General features: G+C 42.9%; 2 protein-coding genes across 4 annotated transcripts in view; both read left to right on the top strand.

Annotated features, from left to right (window-relative positions):
• LOC130109302 (tyrosine-protein phosphatase non-receptor type 12-like) overlaps nucleotides 1–4,452 on the top strand; it is a 73,784-nt gene extending 69,332 nt beyond the window's left edge. For all 3 annotated transcript variants that reach the window (XM_056276135.1, XM_056276136.1, XM_056276134.1), the window contains one exon: nucleotides 1,910–4,452. The gene's annotated coding sequence lies outside the window, so the exon portion shown is untranslated. The remainder of the gene's footprint in view (nucleotides 1–1,909) is intronic.
• Nucleotides 4,453–8,352: 3,900 nt separating this feature from the next.
• Nucleotides 8,353–27,688, top strand: part of LOC130109667 (lysine-specific demethylase RSBN1L-like) — a 38,421-nt gene continuing 19,085 nt past the window's right edge. The window contains exons 1-5 of the mRNA XM_056276666.1: nucleotides 8,353–8,976; nucleotides 15,461–15,509; nucleotides 15,639–15,797; nucleotides 20,897–21,447; nucleotides 21,992–22,150. Of these exons, the coding sequence (XP_056132641.1) occupies nucleotides 8,353–8,976; nucleotides 15,461–15,509; nucleotides 15,639–15,797; nucleotides 20,897–21,447; nucleotides 21,992–22,150 (1,542 nt within the window). The remainder of the gene's footprint in view (nucleotides 8,977–15,460; nucleotides 15,510–15,638; nucleotides 15,798–20,896; nucleotides 21,448–21,991; nucleotides 22,151–27,688) is intronic.

Below are 27,688 nucleotides of genomic sequence, written 5' to 3'. Positions count from 1 at the left end.
TATTCACATTTCTCAAAGTTACTTTTAACATGGGGGGGGGAAACAGATTAGCAGAGCAGCTAGCATCTAATGAGGAATTTGACATTACAGGTTAAATGACTGAATATGAGCCATTTTCCGATTGGGGATAACGGTATAAAATACAGCTGCGGCTTGTTTCCCACATTATAAGAAACATGAGAAGTGAACGAGTCTTGCAGAGCACAATTTAACTTACACAAATGGTTAGTGTAGATATTAAACACGGATGAATGTATTTAAAATGGATTAAAGTAAAATTAAAGGCTTTTAGGATGACACTAAGTGTTCTGTTTGTGTTTTCAACAGCAGCCGTCACTAAAGTCATCAGTTAACATGGTCACTCGTTAAACCGAAACACAGGGATAGCGGGAGTCTTTCCTTCACTAGATACCTTAAATTCTTTTTATTTAACGTAGCATAATGTAGAAAATTATTGTTTATTTGACATGGCATAACGTGCATGATCTTTCCAACAAATCTATGTTGGAACCACAGCGCCCCCAGCTGCGTATCTGCTGTAGATTGCATTGCTTTATTACTGCACAGTGGTAAAACCACAGATGTACAATTAGTCTACAACTATGCACGGTGTCGACTAGTGCTTTTGATAGTCGACTGTTCTGTGAAACTCCTACCTTTTATCTTGAACTAAAACAGGAATTATCCTTCATGAGTGAAGTAGCTTTGGGGAGCTGATTGTTGGTCTGCTCCGAGGATTATATTAACTCCCGCTTTCTGCCTCTCTCTGCTGAATGAATGAGCAACAATCTTTGAAAACAAACCTAGATAATCGATAACCCACGATGCAACCTTTGCTGCTGGGTATGTACAGGTTGCCAGGGTTTTCTCTCTCTCTCTCTCTCTCTCTCTCTCTCTCTCTCTCTCTCTCTCTCTCTCTCTCTCTCTCTCTCTCTCTCTCTGTCCCCCGCTCTCTCGCTCTGTCCCCGCTGGTGCTACATTTCCAATGTTCGGCATAGAAACAGAATGACTAGAGCTGTCTGTTGCCAACCTTTCACCATTCCCTTGACTCCTTCATAGCTGCAGTCATGTCTTCTAGTACCTTCTAATTCTATGCCGGCCCTCTCTTTTCACCAGAGCCATAGTTGACATAGCTGGTCAATGCAAGTATCAATGGTGGCCATATTAGCTTCATAGTCCCGCTCTATAGTAGCTGTTGCTTAGTAGCTGTTGATTCAATGCCAGCAGGCCTGTAGAATGTCAGCGTCTCACATGCAATGTTACTCAAGCCATTGTTAGATATTTGAAACACGTTGGCAACTTAGGAATAGGAGGACACAACACGGTGCCCAAAGTGTAACCTGTTGTAATAATAGCAATTTGTCGATAACATCTTTTGGAAATTCTTTCATTGCAGATTTGAGACAAGTAATATAATTGGACAAAGACTCATTCAAGCTGTGTCGATTATCAAGGCAACAATTGTCAAATGGGATTGGTTGCTATGTTAGCATTTGTATTTTTCCAGACTTTTGTCCTGTGCTTATATTGATGCGACAGCCCTAAATACAGTTCCTGGGGCGGGGGGGGGGGGACTGTCCCGCTTTTCCAGATCCATATCACAAATGGGTGCAAATGACTTGAAACTCTTGGTAGTAATAACTAAACTCTGTCTGTGACTCTGGCCTTCACTGCTGGGACCATGAGCCTGCCTTACTCCACTTCTCAGAGAAGACAGCCAATGACACTCCCCCTTAATTCTTTTCCTCCCTTCTGTTCAGTTCTGTTCCCCTATATTTGGCTCTATTGCTTTTTTTTTCCTTCCTGTCCCTGACCTTTCTCTAATCAAACTCTTAACTCTCCTCTCTGTTTTCGTTTCCTCATTTTTGCTCCACGTTTCCATTCCGCGTTTCTGTTTTCGTTTCCGCAGTGTAAACGAGGCCTTCGGACAGGGGACCGTACACGAGCCCATCCTGAGTTATTTTAAACAGTCGCAGAAGGTTAACCATGGTAAACCCGGGCCAGCCTCACTCATTCTGATGGAGAACACTGTACATCCTGTGAAACGGCACAATCTCATTTGTCTTCTGTTAACGAGTGCACGCGACACTTGAAGTGAAAGTCTTCAGGTAATGAGATTTTTGAAATATTTCTGATTAAACTGAAACCAACTGAAAAATTTACCCTTTCAAAAGGTGTGATTTAGCAGTCTTTTTGTGATATGAAACTACACTGAGCACCTACAGTACACGGTTAAACCCCGGCTAGGGGTTTTAAGGGAAGGGGAACATGAGAACATGTTTGTAGGTTTATCAAGTGGGCTTCTCTCTCCCCCCGTATATGTATTTGTTGAATTAATCCTGCAACACATCCGGGAAGCGCAGAGGTGATGTCTAGTTTCTCTGAACAATCTGCTTCCACACGCTGGACTTCATTTGATGGTTTCATCAGTGAAACTTACTTTTACCTGTTTCCGTATGTGTAGAGACTCCAAAAATAAAAACAAAAAAAACACGACAAAACAGGACGGCAATGACTAGGAACCCAGGACTACTGTTATCTCCTGATTTATCATTCTCTGCTAACTTTTATTTCTCCGATAGCTACCGTAACTATATATGCATTGTTTTATAAAAATAAAGAAATGTACAGGGCAACTTAGGTATATAATATTTCAGTTTGTTTTTTTTTGCTATCTTTTAAATATTCTTATTAACAGAAGATGTAAGAAAGTCAATGCATGATGATTCCTGCCCCCTCACGATATTTTAACCCTCAAAACTGTAAATTATTCTGCTGCCCTTTGGTTTTGCTTTTGGCAAATATTTCAGGGTTGTCTTTTTTTTTAATGTTTGAATTATATGCTTAGAAGATTTAATAAAGTATATGTTTTTATTCAGTTGGTGAAAGAAAAGCGTCGACTGCCAACTGGTCCCCCTTCAAGATGGCTACAATGGGCTCCGAATAAGATTGTAGTGATGATGATGATGATGATGATGATAATAATAATGATAATAATAATAATGGTCTTTTTTGTAAATGGTATTTCAAAAGTTATTTTTGTATACGCAGTTGTTGGTTGTCACAAGTCCACGGAGCCCTCGCCCTCCACTTCACTCTTTCAGCCTCCCTTCATCTCTCTCTCTCTCTCTCTCTCTCTCTCTCTCTCTCTCTCTCTCTCTCTCTCTCTCTCTCTCTCTCTCTCATCAGTATTGCTTTCACCTTGTACTTCTTTCACACAAGGTCTTATTTCATTCTGCTTACTCTTTGTGCACGGTTATAACCGTTTTTTGAATTAGTTCACAAGATGTGTAAGAGGATTTAAAAAACAAAACAAAAAAAAACCTGAGAGTGACACGGAAAGTAATTCGATATTTACATCTTAGGCCTTCCTTTCTTCATCTCGCTCATTCTTTCCTCCTTTTGTTTGCTCTTGTTCAGCCTCCTCTCTCCCTCTGCTGCTGTCCGTTTCTCCTCTACACAGCAACTCTTGAAAATGCTGATATTTTCCCCACACATCCTGACGCTTCTCTGCACAACACACCTCACTAGCAACGCATTACCAATGCATCTCCAACAATGTCTCGAGGTGACACAATATGCCGTCAAGTAGACGGGCGGATATGTTGACGTGCCCCTTTTTTGTTTTACCTTTTCACTTTATTTCTCCCTCCGCTTCGATTCCCCGTCCGCCTCCTCTTGACACTTTCTGTACACCAGCTTTTTCCCTCTCTTCATCCATAGCTTCACTTTGGCCTCCCCACCCCGTCTCCAAAGCAGTAGCCTTGTTCTCAGAAAGAGCCCACCTGTGCCTTTAAGAGAGAGCCCGCCCCTCCCCCGCCCCGCCCCCCTCCTGTTGTATTTAGCAGAGTGAGTGATGTGATTCGCTGCTGCTTGCCCATCACCTCCTGCGTGACACTTGGCCACGCCTCCTCCTTCATGCCCCCCCCTCACACACACACACACCCACACCCATTGTGTTTGTATGTTGCAGAAATCAATCAGTAAAAAATGAATATTACGTAATGCTGTGCCTCTCGTTGGGTATTTCATTTTAAATAGCTTTGTGTGTGTGTGTGTGTGTGTTTTTTTTTTAAGTGTGCACAATCCATAAACTTGGCAGAGGGGAAAGAAAGAAAATGTGTTTTTCTATTGACGTGCCCATGCAAAGGAAAGATCAGTCAACGATTCATTTCTCTTAGTGTTGAGTTGGTAACGGAAGCGTGTCGAGAGGTGCGCCGGAGAGCCGAGACTCGGCCTGACGTGTCAGACCCGGGCAGGTGTGCTGCCCTACAAAGCTCAAGAGGAGGTAGCGCTTTAATGACATGAATAAAATGGGAATTGTGACATTAATCTGCTGTTTGAGCTTGTGTAACAGTGCAGTTTTTATGTGTATAGTATTTGGTGATAGGAATTTTCAAAACCTCTGTCATAACCTATGACCTTTACAAACAATAAAACAGTTGCTGGTTGCTTTTGTAGTGCAGCGTACGCCGCTACTTGGTCAGAGACAAGGACACGGACTTACTTATGGGAGCCTGTCAGCAGTTAATTTGGGTTATTAAAATCATTTTAACATTTGTTTCTCAGGGCCACGTGAAATGATGATAGATGAGATTTTTCCTGCATGTCTCACTAATACTTGCTTGGAAGCGCTATCTATGAAAACAGGACCCTTAGGCGCTCTCCGGAACAATATCCTCTCTTAATAGCGAGTCCTGCAACTCGTTGATACGCCTGTGTTACCAGCTGTCATTGGACATTGCGTTATGGGAGATTTACTTAGTCAAGTTTTGAGGAAAAAATGGTATCCATTATCCCGGCCTTTTGCCTGTAGAGGAAGGGCTTCAGTAATTAGGCGTGTGTGTGTGTGCAATGAAATCCGTGTTTCCAAGGGACGTAGTTAAATATTGGACACAGCAGGGGACTGCTGACAGGTACACATGTACACACTGAGTGGACAATATGCTCACAAACAAACACACATTCACACGTGCACACTAATATGACAATTAATTACTCACCACAGGTGGGATAGGCACTCATGCACCCTCTTTTCCTCTCTCTCCCTCTCTCTCTCTCTCTCTCTCTCTCTCTCTCTCTCTCTCTCTCTCTCTCTCTCTCTCTCTCTCAACCACACACCCACAGATTTTATGGTTTTCACATTTGTATTCACTTTAAACATATTTAGACTCACCGCGGGTGGTCTCACATGCTGAGTGGGGAGCGGTTAGAGGGGAGGTTGGGCCCTGCTGTTTGCACGGAGCCAATACATGCGATTAACTTATTCCCCACGTGAACGGCCCAGTGTTCCCTTTGTAACTGCTATAGCCGGTGGTGTTTGGGGGTAGTCTTGGCTCGCTGCCATGTTTTGCCCCTTTATTTTGGTCCCAGTTTTGGATTTAGGTGCAGGTTGCGGAGCTAATCCTTTCCCTCTCTACGTTCTTTATCCTGATAAAAAAAACACAACCCCCCCCCCACTAATTCTAATCATGAGGCCTTTTGTATGTATGTACAAAATAGCGACTGCGATCAATTACATTTCTGAAAGGCCTATTTTTTTCTGCATAATGGGGCTTCTCGCGATTGTTTTCTAGCCATTATAGCATTGGGAGGATTTGTCATTTAGTAACTGGTGTATCTGTTGACAGCGAGGGTCCATCACTTGCATTACAGTATCAAATAACTTATTCTGAAAGCACTTTGGCCACCAAATACAGAAAACAGATTCTTTAACCGTGAAAATAATACTAGGATTTATTTCTTCGATAAAAACACTTAAGCAGTATATGTATGCAGTCTAACCTGAATGGGCTTTACGTGATTGATAATACGTTTGATTGGCCCATATTTTACCAGAGCATGTTGCATATGAGAAGACTCCAGCTGATATTAAGTTTGATAAATGCCCAGTTATGCCAAACCAGAGCTGCTTCTATAGATAACATGGCTCCCTCACTGCTGTCTGTCTCTCAGTGTTGTACACTCGATCGCTGTTATTTCATATTTCACTCTCTCCTTCTGTTTTCTGGGCTGCACACCAGATAACATGAAGTTTGTTTTTTTTCCGTTAAAATACCACACTTACACGCGCAAAGTATCAGGGTTTGGGTATGGCATAAACAGAGCCAAGTTGCAGTCTGAAATGGGTCGCTTTGGTTTTCCCATAGAGCAGTTTAACATGTTACGTAATGACTTATAAATACATCCAATCACTGAACGGTGCATTTGTGCAGTGACAGCAGGATGAAATTGCTCAGACTGACCGCAGCTTTCCTTCAAGGCTCAAGTCTAGATTTTTTTCCCATGTGAATTTCAAGTAAAAAAAAAGCTTGATTTATGCAGGGGGTACATGGGTAATATGTTGAAAGTTACTCTTCCACAGTGTAAGATGACTGAGAAAGGGTCCACAAAGTTTTTCAAAGGTAAGGTTGTGGTTGCTCGAGTGCCCTGGGGGTGATAATAATCCAGAAAATATGTGTTGTAAATTCATGATAGATGAAACGATGGCAGTAGCATCGTGTACTGATTACGGGTGTCCTTACAAGAGAGAAAGACATGGGATGAGATCATTCAGTGGTGAAGTGGCGAGCTTAGAGCTTTTCTTTTCATCATTTCCATTCCAAATCAACACACTCTTAGATAACATAGCCAACATTTCAAAAACTGTCGACCTCTCGTCCCTGCAATTCAAATTCTATAATCCACTCTTGCAGCTTGTCTTTGGGTCTGGCATACAGACGAGGAGTCAAGCGGCTGGCTCCCTGGTGCTGCTACAACAATCTGAGGGTGGACAGTGAAGGCTGATTGTGTAGTTGTACGTTGACTTCAGGAGAAGCCCCCAACACACACACACACACACACTTAACCTGACACCAACGTGTACATGCGGGTCTACTCTCACCTCTTCTATGCGGGTCTGGTTTGGATCAGCCACCTCACAGAGCAGGGATAATACAGCACAACACCCAGTCTGCAGAGAGGACCCTTGTCTGCAAGCCACCCGTCTGCAAGTCATCACACAAGTTAAATCATCACCCATCCTTCTCACCCCGGCCACTGCACATTCAGAGTTCTAGACACCAGACAATTAAAACTTAACCAATTAGGCACGAGAAGTTTCTCCCCTTATGCCTTGACCTTTTACTTATAACTGAACTGCTGCTGAATCCACCTCAGTACCAAAGGCACTTCCGTACCTTCATGGACTTTAATGGAAATGAATACTCCAGTGCTGGTATCCAGTACCCACTGACTTTAGTTATTTCCTTTTACTCACACCAGCTCTACAGTTGGTAATCAGTAGCCACATTTATACTTTTTTTAAAAACCACTGACTCAGGACAATATGACTGTATGTATTCCTGTTCCTTTTCATGTTTTCGCTAGCTGGTGCAATATACCCATGTTTGAATAGAGACCCCAATTTGTATTGTTTTGTTTTTTCTATTTATGCACTCTCTCTTTTGCACTATTCCCTACACTTCTTTACTTCCCTTGCCAACACAACTTACATAATCATTTTTTAATGTCACACAATGTTGTGTGTTTTATGCTAGCAAGTAAGTCAAATTCCTTGCATGCATAAACTCATTTGGTTAATAAAACACATTCTGACTGATCCAATTTGTGAATTTTTTTTAAAAGGCTATTTTTATTGGGGGGTTTTTTTGCAGAAAAAATGTCCCCTGTCCAATCAAGCAGTGGACAGGGGTAGAAAATTTGTTTTGTATATATCTCTTTACTCTTGCACTACCATGCACTGCAACCATGTGCATATCTTTTTACTCCTGCCCCTCTTGCACCATGTAAAACCATAACATATTGACTATATCACTACTACCAATGGCAGCCTTAATACCACATAATACCTCCTTGCACCTGTTTTTAACTTATGTGAGCAAAATGCACGATACATGCACTATCCTGAGAACATGTAATTCCACGTTTCATTGTAATATGGGCAATGACAAAGTCCATAACAGTAATAATAATGATAATAATAACAATGTTTGACAGCGTTAATTATGTTGTGCATCTGAGAGCAATGTGCCAAGTCAAATTCCTTGTATGTGATCGTACATGCCCAATTAAAATTGACTTGACTTATCATTTTACCTATGTAATTCAAATTGCCGCAGGGAAAAATAAATGGGGGAAAAAATCCCGTGATGTTAAAAACGCGCCTGATACGTTAACCCTCACTGCGACATTACTACATAGACGGACGTGAAATCCCGCCTGTCAGTCAAGCTCCTGCCCCGCCCCGCCCCCGCCCCTCGCCTGCCCGTCAAACATCTGCCCCGCCCCCTCCCGACAAACGGCGGCGGTGGCCGTTGGGGGAAGCGAGTAAATAGAGAGAGAAGGCTCAAGATGGCTGACTCGTTGAGCTCCAGTCACCTCGCCGGGGTTGCTAGCACGGTAGCCGGGGCAGCTCCCCCCACCAAGGTCCCGCCGCTCGCTAAACCGACGGAGGCGAAAGGAGCCGCGGACAACCGCTCTCAGTCTTCCCGGGAATTCAACCCGCCGCCACCCAAGAAGGTCCGAGTGGAGGAGAAGAGCGTTAAACCGAAGAAAGTCAACCGCGATGGGGGAGTGGGAGGAAACAGCCTGACTAAAGAGAGGCTCCAACAGCCCGTCAAGCAGAGTTACGCCGACGCGGCTCTGTGGGGCTTCAGCCCGGCTAGGGTGAGCGGCGACAGCCCCTCCTCGGTGCCTCTCGTCGGATCCCAACAGCCCGCAAACATCCACAAAGTCTTCAAACAGAGCGATTTCTTCCTCCACAAGGCGCCTTCCTGCTCCAAACCCAAGAAACCCAGCAAAGATAAACAGCGGGAGAAAGAGAGGGAGAAGGGTAAAGGAGGGGAGGAGAAGAAGAAGCATAAGCTACTGACCACCGAGAGTAGTAATAATAACAACAACAACAACGTCATCAGCGGAATCACTAACAATTCTGCAATTAGAGAGAAAACGGAGATGTCATATTGCCACAGAAAGGTAGGCCCGTGTGATCCCAATCGCTTTTTGCGCTCTGGGGTTGTTTTTTTACGCACCTAAACAGCCGACTTCGTCAGGATAGAAACATTTCATTGAAAGTTTTGTTTTTCTTTTGCTTGTGTTCACAGATAGAGAAGTCCCTTTTCAAATACTTTGCTTGTCGGGTTTCGCCACTCGGGGATAGGAACATGTGGCCCTGTGTCTGTGTGTGCATGTGCGCGCGTGCGCCTGCCTGCACAGTCCCATTTTCGGACTCCTGCTCGAAATACGTTTCCAAACGTCACCTGAACTTGCCCGTAACAAGCTGGTGCCCATTTGGCCGTAGTTAGGACCCGCATAAACATTTAAAAATGTCGGGTGTAGTGGTCGTTTTTAGCCGGGTTTAGGCGTTTATTTGCAGCAGCCGTAGCTGCCTTCGTAGCCTGTTCACCCGCGTATGAACTCGAGAGCTCCAGAGCCCTCCCGGGGCAGCGGTCCAGCGGCCCCGTTATTACATTTTAACCGGATGCACCGGTGCTTCTGCAAAATGTTGCATCGTACTGAAAAGGCGCGTTTAAACGCTCTTCATTCAGCGCTTTGCTTTGTTGCTTCACGGCCAAGAACGGATCAAATGTAGTGCAGAACTAATATGCGACGTTATAAACAAGCGCCAATCTTTGCTTATTGCACCGAATTTAAGGATATGTGAATGGTATATCTGATTCGTATCATTTTACGGCCTCTGATGTAGAGTGTGTGTGTGTGTGTGTGTGTGTGCGTGTGTGTATGTATGTGTGTGTAAATTGCATATTGTTGTCATAACAATATGACAGTCGCCCGCCATTATAGAGTAAGTGGTGTTTTGATACAACACCACGCCCCCCTCTATAACCTTTAGCTATGAGAGGGAGAAGGCGATCGAGGGAGCAATATACCTGCTAACACATCCTGTTATAACAACCGACGAATAGAATTAAGTACGCAATGGCTCGTTTTATTTAGTCTAACACTATTCAAAAAATGGATAAAACACCCTTTACTCGTGTCCGTGTGTGTCCCAACTTTCGCTTTCAGCCCCAGACAGAAATGACGTAAGGTCATTCATTACAACAAATGCACTCTTCATGGCGATAAGCTATGCTACCATTTCGTGGCGTTCAAATTACAGATACGGTTTAAATCGCTTCCAAACCGAATGAAAACCCGTGTCCGTATCACGAACGACGCTTGTTTGTGAGGGTTTATTTGTTTGCGTGTGTTTGTCAGGATGCGCTCATGTGCATGCTTCTGTTTATTTGTCCCCATTACTCGGGTAGGGTCATCGCGCGCGCGCATTGTGTCTGTGAGTGTGTGCCTGTGTGTGTGTGTGTGTGTGTGTGATGGGAATGATGTCATCGTCGCTGTTTTCCAGTTGACTCGTTTAGGAGGTCATGACATGTTCTGGACAGCCACAACTGTCGGAAGGCGCGTCAAGACGAGTCATGATATTAAGCCGTGCAGCCTTATTGACCTACGGACCAGTGTCGCTACAGAGCTCAACAGACGTTGTATTATAATTCAGCGGTGCTGCAACAAGCTGTACTTTACAGTGCGTTACAGCTAAGAGGCATTGTTCAGCAGGGCGTGAAATGGAATACACCTTGATGAAAAAAAAGATGGCAAACATTTAATGAATATTTTATTCATTGATATTAATAATTAAATATTACTACAATGATAAGAAATGATAATGGTTATAGTACTACAACTAATGTTATTGTTCTGTCATACAATATAGGCCTCACTCGTGTACTGATTTGATTTGGGATTTATTTTGGCTTGTGTGTGTGTGTGTGTGTGTGTGTGTGTGTGTGTGTGTGTGTGTGTGTGTGTGTGTGTATACACACACACACACACACACACACACACACACACACACACACACACACACACACACACACACACACACACATACATATATATATACATATATAGAGAGCATTTTTCCCCCCAAACCGTCAATGGTGTTGTGAGTGCTCAACTAATGAGGAGTGGAATATATATATATATATATATATATATATATATATATATATATATATATATGATCAATAATGCTGTCATTGTGTTTTTTTATGAAATAGCCTGCGTTGCATTCGTGATAACTGAAACAAACAAAAAAAACACATTATTTTGCATTGCTGGACTGTTGTTTTGACAGCCTAAAAGCCAGAGAATCATACTTGTGATGGTAAGATCTCTGGCTTCGAAGCTCTTAACCATTTGGGGAAATCTGAAGACGATAAACCTCTTAATTCTTATGAGTAATTTCTGTTGAGGAGCCTGAACTGAAACCTGACCCCTAACCACATCAGTGGATTTGCTTCTTTGCCCATTAAAAGGGGATGCGGTTGTACCCAAAAGCTCACAGGTGTAAATATTTGTAACTGAATATGTGTGAAGCAGAGTGTTGCTGGAAAAAGAACATTCACGATGCGCTTCCTTGGATAAATACAGGATTAAGCATGGCTGTACGTGCCTGCGAAAAAAGTAATATTGAGTTTCAGTTTTCCGCCTTTTATTTCTCGACGTTGTAAATGCACTTTTTAAGTTTACATCTCTGATTGTCCATTTGGATTGTTTCCAGGTCGTTGAATTGGAGAGCACAGTGTGTATTCAGCGTGGGGTCACATGGTGCAGGCTAGTAGGAAGTTTGCTGTTTGAGCAAGGCCAACGGCATGTGCTGAACGCACCACCAGTGATTATCAGCCACATTTTAGAAATGTCACGGCTGAGATTTAGGAACGACGGGGTGAGAGAGACCATTTTGTAGCCATGGTAGTCCAGGTACGGTCCCCCGTAATCCACAATGTCCAGCCTGGTGAGGTGTCCTTAAGGAGGACATTTAGTTTCCAGCACCCCATGAGGCAATGTACTGTAGCTGAGTATGGGGAAAAAATTCTTCCATTTTTTTTGTAGACCAGAATTTTGGTCACATCTATGATGTTAACGACGGGCCGCTGACACGTCCAGGGTAAACTACTGTTTGTGAAATATGGATATAATTGTGTGTATTCGTAACGAAATGATGTAGAAAGCTAGGCTATTTAATTATGACGCACCCAGACTGTTGTCAGAAAAATTAAACGAATAGTTTGTAAAAAAAGAAATTCTTTAAAGTGCCTGTAAGATGAAGTGGAAAGCAAAAGTTGTAATGTCAAGTTAGGCTCATGTGCACTGGCGAGACAACTTATTTTCAAGAGAGTGACAGGAAAGACAGTGTAAAAACAGGTAAATATGTCTCTGGATTGGAAAAATTGACATCGTAATGGAGACCGTGTGTGTGCATGTATGTGTGTATTTACACAAAAACAAAAGTCCCAATGTCTTAATGAAAAATGGTTAGTGGCGTTATGTGATCAGAATCTCGTCACAGTACAGAGAATGTCATTTTGGCTCCAAGCTTTTTCCTCCTCTTTAATCACCCTGTTGGTTTCAGCCACACTTGCTGTTCGCTGATGGCGACAGAGAGTGACCAGATTGGGTTTCATGGTTTTGCTCAGTGGCACAATATCACGACAAATGTCAGTTAAAGGACGCGTTGACCATGATCGGGCATTCAAACCTATGACCTTTTAAAATCAGGGGAAGTTCATATAGGCCATCACGCCATGCTCTCCTCATCAACGTGATTTTAACAGAATTAAAAATTATTGTATTTTGTGCTAATACTGTGGATTCACATGTTGTAATATATTTTGCACATTATTCGTGTAACATGTTTGATGCACTTAGGTGACTTTTGGTGAATTTTATGAGCGTTACTGAGCTTCTGCTGTTTTTGGTAAAATACGGTGTGTACTGTGATGGCCTGGCGGCCTGTCCAGGGTGTCTCCTCACCTGCCAGTGACTGCTGGGATAGCCTTCAGCATCCCTGAGACCCTGAGACCAGGATAAGCGGTTTGGATAATGGATGGATGTTAAAAGTTAGATTTTTTTTATTCTTTTTTTTGGTAGGTGACGCTTGGTTCCAGCTGTGAGAATTGAAGATTTTGCCGATTTTGTCCCTGATCGGCTAAGCCATATGCCGAAAATGTGTCTCCCCAGCCAGCCTTTATATAGATTATAAGAATCCCCTTTCAGGTTGAAGTAATGCAGTAATTGTACAGTGGCATTGCACTGCCATAAATCTTCCATTGTGCTTGTTGGTCCTCATTCCTTCAAGCGTGTCAGCTTAAATTTAGGTAACGCTTTGATATTTCGAGTTTTACTGCTTATTCTCTACACAAGCCATTCAATACACTACGGGAATTTTTTTTCCACAATCATCTCTGTGTTCGTAAAAATGGCTTGTTGGGATTCTTAACATTCCTTTAACAATTACCAAGGTGCAGGCCTATGTCTTAATGGCAAGCCAACCAGCTCAGCATCTAGCGAAGACAACCGGCCAACTCGGGTTTGAAAAGTCGAGGCATTTCTCCAAGTGCTCACAATTTGGTCAGTGGAAAGTGTCCTATTCATGTACTGCTAATTCTCAAACCGCCTCCCTTAAGTCGTCTTACTTTCCAAGCATTTTCTCCTTTTGATCCTGCAAACAGTGAAGCCGGCCCCACTGTGTTCGCTCTGACACTCGCCGTGTCCGCCGGAGAGCGAGTGCCATGAAAACACCGCTTCCTTTTCAAGACGGCTCTGGCCGAGTTCAAAAGAGAAAGTTCTATCGAACAGGGAAGAGTTAAACAAAAAGAAAAGGAAAAAAGGAATTAAAAAAACGGGAGCTGAAAGGAAAAATACAACATAAAAATAAACGAGGGTCTTTTTTTGGAGGGGGGGTAGGCCTAAAAATCAACTAAGTATGAAAATAAAGAGTGGTGAATATAGTTTATAGAATGACTAAGACAAAGATTATCTTCGAGAGCCTTTCTTCTTGGCTTAGCTGGAGGTGAGAGATGCTGAATCGCCCGAGAGGGTGTGTGTGTGTGTGTGCGTATGTGTGTGTGTGCATTTGTGTGTGTATTTGTGTGTGCGTGCGTGTGTGTGTGTGTGTGTCATTAAAGGGCGTGTAAGGGGAAATGTTCTCCATTCTGACTGTTCGGGCGCAGCTTTTGCTTTCACAGAACACCACAACAACTAGAGTTGTACTTGTTTTCACTATGTCCAATGTTTTTTTTTCTTCTTCTTCTATCTGGTACATTTACGTAGTGGTTACATCAAACAATTCACAAGAACTATAACATCAAACTTAAATTCCTAGATTGATAATTGTAAGGGAGTGCGAAGGGCAAAGCCGCCACAGCGAGACAACAGATGTAGAAAACATACCTGTATTGTATTCATGGATAAAACATAAGTACCCCATAACGGAGGGAACAAAAAAGAGGGCAAAAAAGGTAGACGGGGATTTGTTTTAATTATCAACATGGGGGCATATTAGAGCAAGTTGAGCTGGAAGACGGGGAGGGGCAATGTGGTTCAAGAAGGGGACAGGAAGTACTTGAGGAGACGAGATTTCGACTTACAATGAGAAACGGAAAGCAGCGATGGAGGAGTCGGGAGGGGCCAGGGCGAAGAACTCAAGGCCGGGCGGAGGGATGATGGCCGCTGTGGGAAAGGGAGAAAGTGGAAAGCGGCCGTTGGTGGCAGATGTGGTGCATGGGGCTGGCATACAGGTCTGGACCGAGGCCTGGTGATATGGAGGTGCTCCCAGTTAGCGGCCCCATATTGGGGGCAGCAGTAGCTCAGGAGATAGAGCAGGTCGTCTGGTAACTGGAGGGTTGCCTGTTCAATTCTCGGCTCCTCCTTGCAAAAAATGTCAGTGTCCTTGAGCAAGATACCGAACCCCTAACTGCTCTCGATAAGCTGGTTGTTACCTTGCATGGTTGACACCGCCGTCAGTGTATGAGTGTGTGCATGGGTGAATGTGAGGCATTTTTTTTTTTTGCTACTTTATTAATCCCCTGTGGGGAAAGTCTTTCTCTGCATTTAACCCATCCTAGCTGTGTAGCTAGGAGCAGTGGGCAGCCGCCGTGCAGCGCCCAGGGACCAACTCCAGTTCGTTTTGCCATGCCTCTGTTATGGGCACAGACGGGAGTACTGACCCTAACATGCATGTCTTTTTTTTTCTTATTTTTTTTTATTGTAAAGCGGTTTGAGTGGCTGTTGCAGCTAGAAAAGTGCTATATAAATGCAGTCCATCTACCATTTTACCATTTAGCTCCCAAAGCAAACGGCTTTGTGCAGAGGTTAGTCAGATACAGTCAAGTGGTTATGTCCGCTCCCTCTGATATCACATTGTTATCCCTGTTGGCCGAGGGTTGAATCCCACCAGCTCCTTCTCTCCTTGCCTCACTTTCATCTTTCCTTCGGTCTGAATAAATAAATAAAATACTGTTGAGTGGACTACCCACTCTCCTTGAATAAATAAATAAATAAAACGAAAAACTTCAGAAGCGTTCACGGTTTGGACATGCATCTGTTGTCTCGGCTGCAAAAGTGATAGAAATCAAAAAACACATTTGCTTGTGTGCAGCTCTTCAGGTTTGAAATCTCTAGGCCTTGCAGTAGTCGGCAGTACCGAGGTAAAGCGTCAGGGGATGAACGGAAATTCATGCAAATGTTCTCACACCTGCAACACCAGAATTTGCGTACATGGTTGTGCATGTGTCTGTCACTAAAGTATGTTTATGGGCTCATGTCCTCTCCCACAGAGCACTCTAGCAAGGACAAGGCAAAAGAGAGGGAGAGGGAGAAGGAGAGGGAGAAGAAGAAAGGAGTGAGAGAAAAGGAGCGAGAGAAGGAGAAGAAGAAGCACAAAGTGATGAACGAGATCAAGAGGGAAAACGGAGAAGTGAAGCAGCCAATAAAAGGTTGGTAGAAACACACACACACACACACACACACACACACACACACACACACTTGTACACTTTAAGCCTATGATTAATACTATACACCAATTATGCAGTGACTCATGAAATTAGGGTGTGAGAGAAAAATTTTCTTCTCCATTCTGACATTGTACACGGTTATCTCTCCATTTCACAGAACAACCCAACAACTAGAGAGCTGTACTTGTTTTCAACCTGTCCATTGTTTTTTTTTAATTCTGTGTTATATTTACTTCTCAGCATTTTTATTTACATCTTTCTATCATTTACCTAGAGCAATTCACAAAATCAGTATAAATCACAGCTCAGATGACTTTGTTTGCCTTCAAATTATTAAAATGAATTATGGCAATTACAAGACTTAATTATGGCAATTTATTTTAATTTTTATGAACCCAAAGATATTGTTTTGCATCAAAGTAGTCCCTAAAACATGAGATCTGACCTTTTGTAACAGTTTGAAAGTTTGAACAATCAATACTTAACATTTGCCTGTTTGAAAACTGCTGAGAAACATTGGCATGGTAAAACAGTGGTATGGGTATCAGCCAGTCAGAACGCTGGACTGTGGCAACCTGTTTCATAATTTACCATTGTACTAAAACCAGCATAAATGTGTTTCTATGCAGTGTTGCACCACGTCATAGAGAAAAATGTTAACATTTTCTGCACAGTCAGTTTCACTAAAAATATCCTATTACACACGCTGGTGAAGCAGCCAAATGTATGTGGCACTGGCCCACTTTCAGAGAGTCTTGTCTGCGATATCATTCCCACATTTGTACCATTCAAGTGGCATACACAGTTGCTGGGTTGCTCTGGGCTTTGCGGCACTGAGAGTAGACCCATACAGATCCAATTCTGAGTAATGGAAAAGTTTCTGAAAAGTATGCAGGGACCCAAAATGTAGGTCCCTGGTATTAAGTTGACCCTCTGACCATGCAACAATGGGTCCTCACACTGTGGGGTTGCACCAGAAGTTTATATTTAGTCTGGTCCACTGCCTGTGTGTGTGTGTGTGTGTGTGTGTGTGTGTGTGTGTGTGTGTGTGTGCACGTATGTGCGTGTGCGCGTGTGTGATTGTTACGTGTCTGGTAGCCAGGACTGTAATGGGAGAAGCCGAGGGGCAGGCAAGGGCACACCCTACTTCTCACTCTCAACACCCCCCTCCCCCCCTTCTTTTTTTGCCATTTACCACTAAATGTCCATTTCTCTTTTTCAGGCCTCTCTTTCTTCTCCCTTCTTTCTTCGGTCTCTTTTTTGTCTTATTCTCTCTCGCTGTCCTTCCAGCACTCTTCTCCCTTTTATTACACAGAATAGCTTGTTTTGTTTTTTTTCTCTCACCCACCTTTCTCCGTGTGCCTGTTTCTCTCTTGATGCTCGGCAAAGTTTGCTCCCCAAATATTGCCGTGTGTGTGTAGATATCTGTGTGTCCTTTGTGTGACACCTTGCGTAGCGAGTGTGCGGTTTCTTTGTTGACCGTTTCACAGCGGTGAATTATTTGAGAAGTGGCCTGACATGTTGGCGCTCTCTCTTTTCTCTCGTTTCCCACTCTCTCGCTCTTCCTCTCTGTAATCGGAGCCTTGCAGCGCAACTCCGTTTGTCACCCGAGGTTCTTTTCTTTTTTCCCCCCTCTTGTTTATTTTAGATTTGACCTTTTTAAACATGTGCGCACATCATCTCGGTGTCACGCTGTTCTGGTCTCATTCATACCTCCAATTATTATGTGCAAGTATTCTGTGGCCACATTGTGATATTTCAGGGACTCTGGCACTATAAACTAGACAGTAGCTATAGATACCGCTCACAACGGGATAATGTGGCTAGCCATTTTAATCTGCCCGCTGTCTGCGGAACGGGCAGCCAGTCTCTGTAACGTGGATTTATTCACTCACTACAGAGAGAGAGAGAGTGCGAGAGAGACGGGCAGAAAGTTTTTATTCAGATAGTGTGATGTTTACAAGCACAGAGACGGAGATAGAGAGAGCTGTATTTAGTCAGAGCCGGGGCAGAGAGAGAGGAAGAGGAACCCATTAGAGGGAGAAGACCAGGAAAGAGTGCACAGCTTTTAATTATAGTGTGTTAAGTTAACTATCATGGGGAGCGAGTGAGAGAAAGGAAGAGAGGAAGGGAGTGTTAGATTTACAGCTTGAGAGCCAGAAGGGGGAGATGTGCCAGGAAAACAGCAGATATCGGAGATCAATAAGTGGCATGTGGCCATTCTGACATTGATTTACAACCGCTGATCTTTCTTAACTCTGTGTGTTTGTGTATGTGTGTGTGTGTGTGTGTGTGTGTGTGTGTGTGTGTGTGTGTACGTGCATGTACGTGTGCATATGCGTGATCACGTCTGATGTTAAATTAATCATGACCGTCTAGCTGACTCTTGACTGGCCCAGTTGCAAATGACTGTGTGTGTGTGTGTTTGTGAGTGTATGATCCTATCCTAGCGAGGATATCCTCATTTAAATGGGGAAATCCCTCCAAAGTGAGGACACGTTGGCATTTAAACTTTGGAACAGTCATAAGGGAACACTTTACACTTAGATTTTTGGTACTTAGGCTGACACGCTCACCCGGCCTTCAGTAAATTAGCTTGCGGGGTTTCAGTGACTTGTTGATGCAGTCCCTGCTAAGACTCATTCCTCTTCACAACGCATGTGTAGGTGATGTGAGTCTAGATGTTTGTTTGTTGGAAAGTCGAACTGCCAGAGCAGAAGCTACATTAAGGGTAAGTGTAGGGGTAATGTGAGATTTTGTTCTCTTTTATTTGTTATTTCCACGTATTTCTGTCATTGGTTGTCCCTGTAACAAAAGCTCTTCTTTATGGAGAATAAATGAATAAATTTGAGCTGATGTGAGTTGATGTTGAAATTACTTTGATACATGCTGAAATGTAAGGTTTTACACTTGAGTTTTGTTTTGATGAAGGTTGAGGTGAGTGTTTCAGGATGAGTGCAATAAATCGCAGGGCCTCGGTTATTTTACTACAAAATTGTGTGCGCATGTGCGCTCGTGCACGCAGACTTGGGATTAGCTGTACTGCTGTACCTTCTCCCATAATTTCACTCTCATATATATATATACGTATATATATATATATAAAATGTACACACACACACACACACACACACACACACACACACACACACACATATATATATCAATACAGATACAGGAAAAAAAAGTTTGAATACATTGCAGTATTACACCACCCCATTATGCGATTCACATAAATTACCTTGTTATATTTTAAATGTACGCCATTTCAACAGTACCCTGGTCCCTAAATACTTGTCAAAACAAGCCCCAGTCCCTTAACCCAGTGATTGTAATGTTTCCTACCCCTCCATTGGTTGCTGTGCATCATAAATACGTACCCCATTGGTTGTTATAGTTTAAATGTTTCCTCAAAGAACTGCAATGTATTAAAACTTTTTTTTCCTGTATCTGTATTGATATTCCGCTCCTCATTAGTTGAGCACTTATAACAACACCATTGACGGTTTCGGGGGGAAAAAAGCTATATATATATATATATATATATATATATATGATATTAGTCCTTGCTCGTCTCTGTTCTGCTTTATCTGGTGTTGGACGTGTATAGGATACAAATTTGTCTGAAGGTGTGTGTGTGTGCGTGTGTGCGCGCACGCGTGCGAGAGATTGCAGCTAGTGCTGGAATTATGCTGAGGTTGCAGCACTGCCCCTGAAACATGACTCGTGCATACACAAGCATGTGTGTGTACAGGCATGCGCGCCACAAACACACTCTCTCAAGAGTACAGTTGTTTTGACAGATGTTTGCCTGTGACGTGTGGCATTGCACAGTGATAATGCTCTTACTGTTTATAAGGGGTGTGATATAAATAAAGATGATTATTATCATTATTATGGTTACTGTTGGCTAAGCTAAATCCATGCTAACATCAAATACTTATATAATCTCTTGGTGAGCGTTGACCAACCACCACATATATGCAAATCACATACACACACACAGTGTCATTGTGTACATCTCTGCATCAGACAAACGGATAGAAAGACTAAAAGGAGTTATCACTGATGATATGTGTGTGTGTGTGTGTGTGTGTGTGTGTGTGTATGTATATATATATATATACGTATATATATATATATATAGGTGTGACACCGGGCAACGCAAACTGTATGATTCTTTGTTGACACACATTAGCAGCTGATGAGTGCGAGACGCATGAAACAGGCCTGTACTGCAATGTATTAAAATCTTTTTTCCTGTATCCGTGTTGTTGATGTGTGTATGTATATGTGTATATATATATATATATATATATATATATATTAAAAAAAAATATATATATACACACACACACACATATTTCTTTTTTGTGTGTGTGTGTGTGTCACTCTTAAGAGAAGAGACATTTTAGCTGTTTGCTAAATAATTGGTGGTATGACAGGAAATCACTTCAGGGTTTACTGTTGAAATAATCAGTTATGTCATTTTTAGGCTATCCGAAGACAGTTTTAGATGGGTCTCATGTGATTTTGTAGCTAAATGCTGGCCTCGGTTGTTGAGCAATGCGAACAACAACGTTTCAAAATGGAAATGAAGCTTGGGCACTCGGTAAGACAAGCAAATTCAAATAGAAAGGTAGTGGTTAGCCAGCATGTTGGCCACTGGCATCTGCCATTTTCAAATGCTGCCCACAGTAGATATTGTTTGTTGCTGTTGCTGCATAGTTTGCTTAAGACTGTAAGTAGGAGCCATTTTTTTGGGGAGGGGGGACTTGGTATCAAACAATAGCAAAACAACCAAGAAGCCAGTTCCTGTGTTTTGAGTTGTTTACTTTAATTCAATCACTACCACTCAGCCAAGTATAAGCGGTGTAATGGTATGTTTTAGCAAACAAGTACAAACTGAACCATTTTGCCTATAATATTTTTTTATTTTTCATGTAAGCAGTCATTCAAGTTTGCCCTTCTGAAATCTCAATTCATGGATTATGCTAGACCACCTTCACTCTTACCACTATTTCTATCTCTTGTTCTCACTCCCTCCCTTCCACTCTCTCCCACCTTTCAATGTCCAGGTGAAAAGGAGAAAGTCAAGACTGACTCGGAGGAGCTGCTGATCAAAAAAGTCAAGAAAAAAAAGAAGAAGAAACATAAAGAGGGGGAGAAGCACAAGCGGGTGAAGATGTACCACCGCTCCAGCCAAACCATCTGTGCTGGTCTGCTCCTCCTGCCTCCCTCCTCTCCCTCCCCTTCCTCCTCCTCAGCCTCATCTTCCTCTCCTTTCAAACCCCCACTGCCCATCCATGCATCTCCTCACAACAACAAAAACACCCACCTCTTATCCTCCACCTCCCCTCCTGTCACATCCAAATTCCTCTTCAACGCCTCTTTCCCTAACACCCTGCAGTCCCCCCACACTCTGGCAAGCAAATCCCAGCAGCGGTGCATCTATCCTGGGATGAAGGGCTTAGACTTTGCTCCCTACATCCACATAGAGAACCAGCCTAATGGAGGGGCCCTGGTAGCCCATGCGTACACGTCGCAGCTCTCCTCTCTCTCCTCGGCCCAAAGGCAGAAGTTCGCCCAGGAGTTCGTCACACTGGCATTCAGCGAAGACTCTGCACAGGTTTATAGATTTAAGTTGATCTTCATCATTAACAAAGGGAACCATATTGCATTTGCTTTGGTTCCCACATCACCCCACCACTGGCTTAGTGATTTTACTGATAAACATATTTTATAACATATTTCATATCTTGTCTTTTCATGATTATATATTTCACTCTAATTAGAATTGAATTTGGGTTGAAGTTTGGATATGAAAAGTTGTGGAGTTCTCGAAGTTTAAGCTCTTGCCTGTTGTTGCATAACTGTGCCATCTGTTGCCCCATCACTGGCTTTTTTATTGTGATTCTTTTGATTGAAGTTTTTATTCACATTAATATTTGTTGCCTGTGTATATATCACAGTTAAACATGATTTTTGTTTGCGTTTTGAGACAAGAAGAGCTTAGTTTACATTTGTGACTGTGAAGAGATGAAACCCTTCATCAGTATTAGAAGAAAAAAATTGTGATTGTATTATTTAAGATCACACTTTTACCTTAATTTGAAATGTCTAGTACAGTTTTACTTTTAACTGGCTTTTAATTAAATGACTATGCTTTCCAGGCAGCCCACTATGTGATGGGGATTGTCCATGGGGCAGCTACCTACCTACCTGACTTCCTAGACTACTTCTCTACAAAGTTTCCCTCAGCTCCAGTTAAAATGGAAATACTGGGCAAGAAGGATATAGAGACCACCACTATGACTAACTTCTACTCTCAGGTTAGGATTGACTCTTTCTCAGACACACACACACACACACACACACACACACACACACACACACACACACACACACACAGGGATCTGAATGCTAACAAAAATACAGAACATATGGATGTACAGAAATACTAATGGAAGCAAACTAATACAGACACAGCTTCTAGCTTATTTCTAGACATGCACACACACACACACACACACACACACACACACACACACACACACACACACACACACACACACACACACACAGGATACACGAGATGGATGAGAAATCTGTGTTGGATGGAGGGCTGGATGCAGATAGAGAAAAAGGACATGGACTTCCTTGATGGATAATTTCTAATGGGCAGCAAGACAGAGGATTGGGCATAACGCTTCAGCTTGCAGTTTTAGATAATGGCATTTGTTTTTCTATCACTCTTCCAAAAATCCAAAGCAGATTTCAGTGGTTATTTGTGTTTAGTTATTGTTTTTAGTTATTGCCAAGTGTATTTTGTTAGTGGAGTTGTGCTCAAGATGGCCAGCAACGGGATTTCTGACTTGAGGGAGCCTGGACGGTAGTTGTAGACTCGCATTATAGAAACCAAAGGGACCAATCTTCTGCTCTCTTCATAAATCTTTATGCCATGAGGGGCATCTACATGAGAGCATGTGCTGTGATTGGTTTTTCTGACTTACAGTCATCCGAAAAAAATACTTGTAATTATGCGCTAAGTAGATGAAGGTAAATTTTCATTCAGGAGTTTACACCCTGAAAAAAAAGGTTAATTTGTGTAATTCCTAGCTAGAAAAGGAGCTAAAAATGTTTTAAAGGCTTAACATTCATGGGGACTACTACGTATATTTTCTTGGTTAAATACCAGGTTTTTAAATATCAGCTTTTCCCAAGTGTTTGGCGCTGAACAAAACACCAGCTCATAGCTTGCAATACTACAGCTTTCCTCTTGTATTTATGCTTCAGTGATGCGCTACGCAGTGCGAAACCACACTATCCTGCTAAAATTTTGTCTTGTTACCTACTAAACACAGTTATTGAGGCACCTGGCATAGCACACACATAATATGAGGTCTTGTGGTGTTGTCCACATACAATAAATTATGCCAAGTAAGAACATAGGCTATGTCAGGCTATGATATACCACATCACAGTTGTCCTTGTCTTCAGACTTTGGCATGTTCATAATACACAAACACACTCAAATTACAGCACAACAATGGTTTTGCTTGTGCTATTTTTCTCGATTGTCACTAGCAAGGGTTATGCGTGAACTGATGCAGAACACTGTCATGTGTGTTGCGCTGAAAGTTCATATAAGTGAACCTTGTCTCCTAAAGTTACTGACCTGTCTGTGTACAAGGAATATCTGCACAGTAGATGGTCCTTGTGATAGTTTGTAACACCATTTATATTACCAGGCCCTTCCCAAAACGGAAGAGAAGCTGTGTGTGTGTAGTTGTGTGAATTTCTTGAGCTGTACAACAATATAATAGCAACATACAGAAACCACAATTAAGGTGTACACATGGTGAAATGTCGCCTTGTAAATGGGTTTACCATGTTTGCATGAGAAGTGTTTTGTTTTACTGTCAGTTATACAGCTGGAGCTCTATAGCATTTATCTGCGTGTAGCCAGATGGATATTAACAAGTTTGCTAAAACCGTGTACAGTCAGCACCACCAACTGTGTGGTAATGTGAAAGCAGCTTCACTGTTTTTGCATAAATTCACTCTTTTAATGTCCACAAGCAACCTACATACTAATGACCTACATGGTTCATAGTCACATGCACAAATGCGTGCATACACGCACATGCATGTACAACCTGCATGTCTGTCTGCTGGCTCTGCATTTTAACCATGTGGTCTGTTGAAATGACCGTCATGGTTAGTGGAGTGTGTCTTGCATCTCTGTAGGGGTGTGTGTGTGTCTGTGTGTGTGTGTGCATGTGTTTGTGGGGTGTAGTTTCAAGTTGAACCCAGTAACTGTATGTGTGTTGAGTGTATATCCAAGCTAGTGTAGAAACACTGGTGTGTTGGTCTCTGTTCAAATAATATACTTAAGAGCTGCTTTGCAGGTTTGTGCATTGACTGCAGAGCCATGGGGGTCATTAGTACGAAATTTGCTCACGTGCACAAAGAGTTTGAAAAGGTGTGTCTGTGGTTTGGCTTGGCCCAAGAGAAAGTGAACAATATTTATGGGTGTCTTGGATATCTTTGTTTCTGTATTCATTTTGGCCTGCATGTCTCTGTGCATATGTCAGCAACAACAGTTGTGATTGCAGGAGAGCACCAGAGGGTCAACACACATATATACTAGGTTGAAACCTAATATATATGGCTGGACCGCGACTACATTTATTAAAGTGCTGTTTTTACGCGACTATGTGTAAACAGTCCCTGTTGTGACATTGGTTCTGTGTAAAATCTGATGACGTAATGGAAAATGCGTTGATTCGTTTAGAAAGAGCAACAGCCAATGGGGAAACTTCAACTCGGCCATCCGACCAATGGTGAAAATCCATCACTCACTCAGGCACTCACTCACAGACAACCGCATGTGTAGGGGCTGGCCCCGCTGTTGCGATCCAGCCAAAAACATAGAATGAGGCCTCCGTCTCTATAAGACCTTGTGCATTGTAAGTGCCATTCTGTTTGTGGGTGGTCATTTGTGTGTATGAGTGATAAGTTTGGGTGCTGGTGTTAACATCAGGGTCAGTGTGCATTGATATGATTGCAGGTTTATTTATATCTCAGTCAAACTCAGTTCGTGTCTTGTTTTATCCTGATTTTCCTAGTAACCAATGATTTACCCCTCAAAATGTATATATATTTTTTAAATGGGGGGGGCGTTGTTTATTGGGGGACAGGGAGGATGGCGGTGTTAAGAAATGGGTAGAGAAAGGGATTTTGGCTCAAATACAGGAAGAAAATAAAGGGGTGTTTGTACTCGACATAAAAAGGGAAGATTCAGAAGTAGACAGGAGTAAGTGTAGTGAGACGGAACGAGAGTGAGAGAAAAGTTGTGTTGTTGTGGTCATAACCTGCTGGTTAAAGCATCTGTTCACTTCTTTCTAATGTAGAACAACAGCTTGAGATGATTTAGCCCACGTCTGTGGTTTCTCAGACTAAATGACTACATTATCAACAGTACCATCAGCTCAGGTGTGCCCTGCTCAGAGGCAGCAATTTTGGACTAATTTCATAATTAATTCATCTTAAGATGAGGGTTCAGCTGGTTCATCTAAAACTAGGTGGTCACTGATCAATCAGTTCTCCTCATAAATCTTAGAGTGAAAGACAGAAAATAGGAAAGGTGAGGAACAACCAAGAAATGAAGGGTGAGAGATTAGGCTCGACTACATTTCCTAAGGTTTTGGTTTACTATACAAATATAACTGATTTTTTTTGGGGGGGGGGGTCTCTCCCCCCTTTTTCTCCCCAATTGTACCTGGCCATTCACCCCATTCTCCGAACCGTCCCGGTCGCTGCTCCACCCCCTCTGCCGATCCGGGGAGGGCTGCAGACTACCACATGCCTCCTCCGATACATGTGGAGTCACCAGCAGCTTCTTTTCACCTCAGTGAGGAGTTTCACCAGGGGGACGTAGCGCATGGGAGGGTCACGCTATTTCCCACCAGTTCCCCCTCCCCCCGAACAGGCGCCCGACCAACCAGAGGAGGTGCTAGTGCAGCGACCAGAACACATACCCACATCCGGCTTCCTACCCGCAGACAGGGCCAATTGTGTCTGTAGGGTTGCCTGACCAAGCCGGAGGTAACACGGGGATTTGAACCAGCGATCCCCATGTTCGTAGTCAACGGAATAGACCGCCATGCCCCCTGGATGCCCACAACTATAATTTTGATGAAATACTTGGATATCAGTAATGTGGTAATGAAATTTTGAGGCAGGCTATTAGTGCTTTCATAAGATATTTACACAAAAGGAAATGAGATGAAAATTAATTGAGAAATGATCATTAGTAATACATTAGAATACTGTAATGCATCCTTTAAGACCAGGAAATGACAGCGTTTATCATGCTGTATCACGATATTATGATTCAGTATTCCACACGATATTATGATTCAGTATTCCACATGATATCTCATATCAGAATATCGATATTGGCATATAATCGAATGTGGTTCCCAGCTCTAGAAAGCGAGAGAGAAGAGGAGAAAAAACAAGTGCAGGAAGGAAATGGAAAAGGGTTGAGCGTGGAGTCGGGGTTGTTTGCATACGTATGTACACAGGAAAGAAGGAAAGAGCACGACACTGGTTTAAAGGGAGAGAGAGCAAGTCGGTGAAATGATGAGAGGAGAGCAGGAGGGAGAGCCAGAAGCCAAAAGAAACAGAAGTGGTACCAGCTGAAAGGCAGACTGCAGACGTTCGGTGATGAGGCTACAGAGTCCCATACAAACAGGAAGCGGTGTCTACTTCTCGTTTTTGTCCTTTAAAAAAATAAATTATGAGGTTATTGTAGCTCGAGGCCCCTCACTCACTCTTCTCAACATACTCTACAAGTCTTTTGAAGTCAACTAGGAAAACAAGTGTGTGTGTTGTGTCGTAACAATATATGTGTGTGTGTCACTGGTGGTGTCTATTAATTCATTTTCTGGACAGGGTGACATGCCCAGACTTTTTCCCAGTTGTCCTATTTATATCGTTGTCCCATGTTCGTTCGGTACTGATGTGTTTGTATGGTCTGTGTGTGCATTTGCGTGTGTGTTTGTGTGCAGTTTTGTGGCATGAGGTAAATCCGGATTGCTCTCTGGCTATCTTCTGTACTTTTTTTTTTGTCCCTTTTTCTTCCCAATTGTATCCGGCCAATTACCCCACTCTTCTGAGCCATCCCGGTCGCTGCTCCACCCCCTCTGCTGATCCGGGGAGGGCTGCAGACTACCACGTGCCTCCTCCGATACATGTGGAGTCGCCAGCCGCTTCTTTTTGCCTGACAGTGGGGAGTTTCACCAGGGGGACGTAGCGCGTGGGAGGATCACGCTATTCCTCCCAGTTCCCCCTCCTCCCCTGAACAGGCGCCCCGACCGACCAGAGGAGGCGGTAGTGCAGCGACCAGGACACATACCCACATATGGCCTCCCACCCACAGACACGGCCAACTGTCTCTGTAGGGACGCCCGACCAAGCCGGAGGTAACACGAGGATTCGAACTGGCGATCCCCGTGTTGTTTGGCAACGGAATAGACCGCTGCGCTACCCAGACACCCTATCTTCTGTACTTGAACATCTTCATAATAATGACGTCAATATTGTAGATGTCCGTATGTTTGTGTGCACCACTGCCGCCCAGGTCTACCTCGTTAAAGAGAGCCTTAATCTCAGTGGCGCTAACCCAATTAACTGAAAGATAAAAATAGAGAGTATTTATTTCAAATGTTTCCCTTCAACAGTGGTATTTCTCGTTAGGCTCTCGATATTGTCTGCTGCTCTTGCTATGTTTTTTTTTTAAATTTTCCCATCCCTGCTTACATACAGGAAGGCTAACAATGACCTTGGGAAATGGCCACCCT

Source organism: Lampris incognitus, chromosome 3 (assembly GCF_029633865.1).
Source record: "Lampris incognitus isolate fLamInc1 chromosome 3, fLamInc1.hap2, whole genome shotgun sequence".
In the NCBI taxonomy this organism is placed as follows: Eukaryota; Metazoa; Chordata; class Actinopteri; order Lampriformes; family Lampridae; genus Lampris; species Lampris incognitus.
The sequence above is the reverse complement of the archived record's forward strand: the minus strand, read 5'-3'. Positions and strand labels throughout refer to the sequence as shown.